Genomic DNA, 7,367 nt, shown 5'->3' on the forward strand with positions numbered 1-7,367 from the left:
TTATAATATGATATTGATAATCTTAATTTATTGTGTTATATTCCCTTCTTTGGATTATAAATAAGGAGTATATTAAATTTTAAAAATTTAAAAATACCCTTTAAATTTTATAATTTTCAAAAAAACTCTTAAAAATTTTATTAAATCGCAGTATTAAGATTAAATTCACCCTTATATTGGTGATTTTTTTTTTAATTTAAAGGATGAGAATAATCATTTCATCAAATATTGGGTGGGAAATAGTAATTTGGCCTAAATTTTAATAGTTATTGCTTTTATGTCCTGATATTAAAAGATTTGCACTTGTTTGTCGAGTACCAACAAAACACCCCAAGTGGTTGTATTTATTGACTTTTTTCCAACCAACTAAAACTAAAAGAAATTATTAAATATTTAAAAGCACTTGTGATAATATTAAAAAATATAATATCTATAAATGCAAGAAGGAAAAAAAGGACAAAAGAATGATCAAAAGCTTGAATGTGATTTAAAATTGCTTCAAAACATAGCAATGTATATGTCATTCAAGGGCATAATCATAAAACTAGGGAGATTTTCAAGTCTACACAAATTTTTTTAATAAGGGATCTTTACTTGGTGGAGCCATTCCATTTATGATTGAAAGGATCTGTCAAATAAGTCTACACAAAGGGTGTGTTCGGTTAGGAGATATCGAAGATTACTTTGATAATCTATTTTTTATTATTTATATTATTTTATTTAGTTTATAAATAATAAAAAATTCTGATAATATTTTATCATCTATAGTAATGTAACATGTAATAAAAGAGTAATCTGATTATCACATTTACTTTAGGTATTAACAAATTATCAAAGTAATTTATAATTGTATCATTTTTTTTTTTTTAGGGTAAAAATAATCTCATTTTCAATTAATATAATGAATAACATAAAAAATAATTTAAAATAATTATACCCAAGGGTATTTAAATAAAATAATATACTAATATTTTTTTATTATTTATAATTAAACATAATAATTATTTATACCTACTATAGTTTATCAAACATAATAATAATTTATATCTAGTAATCCTTAAAGTAATCTATCTTCGAGATAATCCTCTAATTTTAATAATAAAACATTCCCTCAACCAAATACTCTCAAAATTCCTTCTTTCCCGATATCTGGCTCAATGAGTTATGTGATATTATGTTACAGTATGTATAAAGTGTTTTAATAAATCAATAAAATTACATGTAAACACTTTTGTATACAATACTAAGTTACCGATGATATATTATTATCTGTATATTCAATAATATGAAAAAAATGTATATATAATATTATTCTTTAATATATAGCCAATTTAGGGTTATTATAAAAGAAGAATAAAATTGACAAGGTGGCATAGGCTTATTGGCAGTGTTTTTAAAACTGAACCGCATCGAATAAATTGATTCGATCAATTAAATTGTGAATCAGTGTACAATTCAGTCCAATCAATAAATACATATTGAGTTGTTTGAAATTCGGTCAAATTCCATAAACTCGTTAAATTAAAAAAACTGTTTAAAACTAGTAAAACTAATTTAGATAATATTATATAAATTTGATTTTATTACAATTTTAAAAATTACAATTTATAGAATTTTAATTGAATTAATGATTATAATTAATTTTTTTATTTATATAAAAAAATTAATTATTTAATTATTATATTTAAAATTATATTTTATATATTCATATATTTTATGTTTTAAAACTATGGTAAATATTTATATTATGTAAAAATATATAATAATTTAATTCCATTAATTGTGTGATTAAACCAACCGAATCTCAAATTAATCGAGGTTGACCGAAGATTTAAAGTAATTGGACTTTTCAGGCAGAAGTAGAAATTGACGCTTCAAGCAACACAAAAGGAATTAAAAGACTTAGCTAAACGACAAAGAGCTTTCTCACATGTGGTACTAAAACGACAACAACAAATCAAGTAAAAAATTTTGACTTTTTACTTTTTAAACCATTGACATTAACTCGCATAAAACTTAATTACCAGTCAACACCATTTTTTTTAATATTAATTTTAAAAGTTTCTATAAAAGAGCGACTAGCCAACTTTTCCACATAAAAATCTCACTCTGTCTGACTTATCGCTTTAGATTTTCTGCGATCTGAATTGTGGAGTCAGCGATAAGTCATTTTGTTTGATTCGATCCTGAGCGTTGGATCAAACTGTTAACTTTGGTGGGTTTTTCAGACGGTGGTTCGTTCTGGATTTTAGAGAAAATTTTCAGCACAGCTAAGGTGGAAGATGATTCAGAGTCTTGGGTTTAATCATTTGAGTTCTTTGGAGTCAGAGAAAGCTAGACCGATTCAGAGCTGCTGGCAGGTGTGTGTAACTAAAGAAATATTAAAGCTGATTGACTGGTAGCTGAGAGAAGAGAAGTAAATATATATATACATATGTAAATGTATAAAAGAAAAACAAAGCTTTTGTCTTCAGAATTTTTCATCAAAATTCGACGATAACTGCTCTAGATTTTCCCTCTTTTGTCCCGTAGTTTGATGTTAAAGAAAACCCTAAGAAAAATTTTCAATTTTCACGACTATGGTGGACTTGGAAAATTCCTCTACAGCTTCAGGTGAAGCTAGTGTTTTTTCTTCTGGTAACCAAAGCCAGAAGGAAACTTCTATTACCAATTCTAAATCCAACTCCAACTCCAAGAAGAAGCGAAACCTCCCTGGAATGCCAGGTAACAATTTGACATAAATCTCTGATTATTGATTCTTGCTGTTTTTCTTCATTTCACGAGTTGTTAATGCTTTTTTTTTTTAAAAAATTTTTCAGATCCAGATGCAGAGGTTATCGCGCTGTCGCCGAAAACCCTTTTGGCGACGAATCGATTCGTGTGTGAAATTTGTAGCAAAGGGTTTCAGAGAGACCAGAATCTGCAGCTTCATCGACGGGGCCATAACCTTCCGTGGAAACTAAGGCAGAGACCCACTAAAGAAGTGAAGAAGAGGGTTTATGTGTGTCCTGAAGTGACATGTGTCCATCACGATCCAGCTAGAGCTTTGGGTGATCTTACGGGAATCAAGAAGCACTTTTGCCGGAAGCACTGTGAGAAGAAGTGGAAATGTGATAAGTGTGCTAAGAAATACGCCGTGCAGTCTGATTGGAAAGCTCACGCCAAAGTTTGTGGCACAAGAGAGTACAAATGCGATTGTGGGACTTTGTTTTCAAGGTTTTCTAATGACTTCATATCCAATTTTCGCTCAAGTCTTCCCTTTTCTTAGGGTATTTTTTGTATCTATTGGGAGATATGGGGTTGTGAAATTTATTTTGGTTTTTGATTGTTTGAAGGAGGGATAGCTTTATTACCCACAGGGCGTTCTGCGATGCTTTGGCAGAGGAGGCCAGAGCTCAGCCTCACCCACAAAATCAGAGTAAGGCAGCAATTAATTCAAAATCAGAATCGGAGCTTAATGTTCAGGCTGTTGATTCTTCTACATCAGCAGCGGAGGCACAAGAACTAGCAACTCCGGCCCCACCTCCGGTTCATTCAACTTGTGCTACAACCTCCTTAGTTTTGCCGAGTAAGAGTTCAGGTGAACATATGATCCAAGAAATTGGAAAATTTTGAATTTTTTATTGTTGGCGATATGTTGGATTGGGATTTGATCTTTTTGTTAAAACTAAGTCACAAAAATCTCTGTTTTTTTCTCTTTCCTTGTAGCTTTCTTGGATTGTAGTAGCTTTTGTCTGTTATTGATCTATGTTGTTGTCTGGGTGTATGTATGTTACACGGTACGGTCGGTGATATAAGACTTGAAGTTAGAAAGTAAGACAAAAGTAAACTTCTTAGAGATGTACTTTTCAAACTGTAAGATTTGATTTGTTGCAATTTTGAGAAAGAATGACTAGTGATTCAAAAACTAGAAAAAAGACTTGTAGGTTTTGAGAAAGAGAACCCATTATTGGTACTGTCTTTTCTTCACATTTAAAGAAGTGGGAAGAAACTGTAACTCTTTGTACTGATCTTATTTCGCTTTTAATTTTAATTGTGTTTACAGAGTTAGTAGAAAACCCCACTCAAAGTGTTGATGAGACACCTGGAACAGGGGGTCTAAATGGAAGCTGTAGCAGCAGCAGCAGCTCTAGCAGTGTTGGAACTACCAGCAGCAATGTGTTTGCAAGCTTATTTGCTTCTTCAACTGCTTCAGGAAGCCTACAGCCTCCTCAAACTCATTCATTTAGCAACCTACTTAGAGTCACCGCGTGTCCAGAACGTCCAGCTGACCTGACTCTATCACCAAATGACCCAATTTCACTGTGCCTCTCGACCACCCATGGATCTTCAATGTTTGGAAATGCAGGACAAGAGTGGAGGCAATGCACACCAGCATCACAGCCTGCTCTGTCAGCCACTGCCCTGCTTCAAAAAGCTGCACAAATGGGCGCAACAACTAGTAATACTTCATTGCTTCGTGGTTTAGGAATTGTTTCATCATCTTCTCAGCGGGACAATATGCAATGGGTTCAGGGGCTTGGAGATGCTGAGAATGCATCTATTGCAGCAGGGCTTGGACTGGGGCTGCCTAGTGATGGAGGTTCTGGATTGAAGGAGTTAATGATGGGAACACCTTCCGGGTTTGGTCCTAAGCAGCCTACTCTTGATTTCCTTGGATTGGGGATGGCAGCTGGTCGATCATCTCCCAATAGTGCTATATCATCTCTAATTCCATCAATTAGTGGTGCTGTGGATTTGGCACCTGCTGCATCATCATCTTATGCAGGAGGAGAATATCCTAGCAAAGATGTGGGAAGTAGTAGATGATAAATATACTACTGGATCAAAATGAAAAAGTAATGCCTATCTCAATTGCAAACAGAGAGCTTGTGTAAATTGTGTAGGGTTACTACTGGGGGATGCAGAGAAAAAACGATGGAAAGAACCGCCTTGACAGCAAGGCATGAACATCAGTTGGGTCTTTTTTTCTTGTTCTGCTGACTCTTACGCCATGGAAAATAGGCAGGATTATTATGGGTGTGCTTAGACTTATTTGGAAAAGCTAAAAGTCTGCAAACCCCCCAAAGTAAAAACCATTATACTTGTACTGTGATACAAGATTAATAGAGATTTTGATCAAGCAGTAGGTCTTGAGCGAAGCCAATTGATTTGAATGAATCCGATGTGTTAGATTTTATCAGTCTGAAAAATCATGCTGTTGTTTGTGTAGCTCTAGCATTAATGAATATGTAATCGAATTTGTAGTTGTGCAGATTAAGGTTGTGGCTGTTCGATCTTGTATCTGTTATTAAATTTGTAATCTTTTTCAACCGAATGAGATGTGTTATAATTGGCTTCTTCATCTTATTGTTAAAATCATAGTCGAAATAATTCACACTTGCACATTTCATGAGTTCCAGCGCAGTGCAGAAAGCTCAATAGCATCATTTTCATGGAGGTTTTTATTATCATCTGTCATTTACAATTGTTTATATAATCCCATATCCAGCTTATCAGATTGAATAAATAAATGGGTTCAACTAGTCTTGGACTGCATAGCTATTATTATATAAACTTTGCGACGTTTCCATTTTTTCCTATTATGGAATGGGGAGGCTGCTTGCGTTTGTCTTCCCTCAACCATTTGCTTGCTTTTCATGTGAGAAAAAATGCGGTATCTTTCTCTGTTTGTCATTTATTTTAGTTTTAGTTTGAGATAAGAAAGTAGTAATTGCACTTTGATTTATTGGCCTGGACCACAGAGAGACAAAGAAAGAAAGAGCCAATCTTCAATGGCATTCGTGGAGAATACGAGAGTATTATTATTATTATTTTAATGAAAAAATCTCATACAGACGAGCAAATGAAACCCAGAAGTAGCTAAAGTCTTGGGTCTAATGATCGGATCAAACTACTATATAAAATAAATCAAAAATTTAATTTTGATATAATATAAGATAATTTAATCTCAATTTTTTTTTGTTTGGCATCCCACTCTTTACCGCATAAAATACCCCTCCGGCATCAGTAATTCTTTTTCCCTATAATTACCAACTCTTTACCAGTTATTTATTTAAGCTTAAAAAATTGAGGAGGCAAAGGAAAGGATAATAAGCGAGGATTTGATAGGTATGAAGGAAGGTCGCCATTGAAGCTTGTCTTCTGGTGTTTGTCGTTTTGCAGTTCCCGGATGCGTACAAGCAATATTTGGCTACAGCCTTACATCGTGGCTTGTCTTTATCTTCCAGGCCACGTTTGTTTGTCTGCTTGTTTTATCGCACGTCATTATTAATAGTGAGCTTTGATTTCTATTGAGCTTTTCCCACAAAATTATAAGGTCAGCTGTTACGTCAAATCTCATAAATCTACTCATAATTGGTAATAAAACGCTTAAGAGAAAGAAAGATGAAAATCTTTAGGTTATAGCATTGTTATTTTTAACTTTCAGTTTGATCCTTATAATATTAGCCATGACACCAAACTTAAATAAGAGTAAGATCAAGTTTGACTCAGATTTAAGAGACCGAACTTTAGTTTGAGATTGATTTACTTATTCAATAATATTAAAAAGAAAGAACTATAGAAAAAAATAATCATCGTAAAAAAAATTATTAAAAAAAGAATAATTATTACAATAAATAAAAAGTCATTCATAAATTGAGATTTGATCTAAATATGTAAGTGAGATATTGATCTCAAACTGAAATTGAATTAAAATTTCAGTTTGAATTTAATTTATTTTAGTCGAATAATAATTCGGAGTGGTTTGGATAGAGCCCAACCCAACTTAGAGACGAAGTTTTTTTTTTTTTTAATTTTAATATAAGATGCCAATCGCATCCTATAAAAGTGTAATTGCAAGGATAGAACAGTAGGCAAAGAAGAAGAAATGTTTCTCAAAAAAATGATGACATTGGCAGCTGCACCGCATGTTTGATGTCAAATCAGTCGTTAAACTTGATGATTTTCCTCTGACCTTAAGTAAATCTATTTGCAGTGGCCCTGACGGGTGGTAAAAGATTGTGACTTCAAGGTCAAATCTTACCGATGAGTATACTTTTAATTGACAATTTCAAGTGGGATTTCTTGATTAAAAAAATTGAAAGTTCTTCACAGCCACGTACAAATTTTACCAAGTCGGAAGCACTGTCTTTACCAAGCGTCGACTTCTGTAAATGGACACTTGATTAGGTTGAGTAGGGCAGATCTCCAACTATTACCGCACAAAAAGATGATTCCGACAATCCTCAAGTCTGCAAGCTTCTTACTGCATAAAAATGACAGAAAACCAAACTTAAAACCTCTTTGTGCTTGGATTCATATAGAAATCTTGTCTTCTCTAATGTATCAGGAGCCTTAATCGGTTGATTCTCTCAACTAATGAA

General features: G+C 33.0%; 1 protein-coding gene across 2 annotated transcripts; it reads left to right on the plus strand.

Moving 5' to 3' along the window:
• The first annotated feature begins 2,086 nt into the window (after positions 1 to 2,086).
• On the plus strand, positions 2,087 to 5,344 carry LOC123199408 (zinc finger protein GAI-ASSOCIATED FACTOR 1). Of its 2 annotated transcripts, none has more exons than XM_044614403.1 (4): positions 2,087 to 2,724; positions 2,820 to 3,216; positions 3,336 to 3,580; positions 4,046 to 5,344. In XM_044614403.1, the coding sequence occupies exons 1-4, from the start codon at positions 2,580 to 2,582 to the stop codon at positions 4,807 to 4,809; spliced, it is 1,551 nt and encodes a 516-aa protein (XP_044470338.1). In that variant the 5' UTR covers positions 2,087 to 2,579; the 3' UTR covers positions 4,810 to 5,344. The 2 variants fall into 2 exon arrangements, with proteins under 2 accessions (XP_044470338.1, XP_044470339.1); XM_044614404.1 differs by having other exon boundaries at positions 3,336 to 3,568.
• Positions 5,345 to 7,367: the final 2,023 nt, after the last annotated feature.

This window comes from Mangifera indica, chromosome 16, assembly GCF_011075055.1.
Source record: "Mangifera indica cultivar Alphonso chromosome 16, CATAS_Mindica_2.1, whole genome shotgun sequence".
NCBI classification, from domain to species: domain Eukaryota; kingdom Viridiplantae; phylum Streptophyta; class Magnoliopsida; order Sapindales; family Anacardiaceae; genus Mangifera; species Mangifera indica.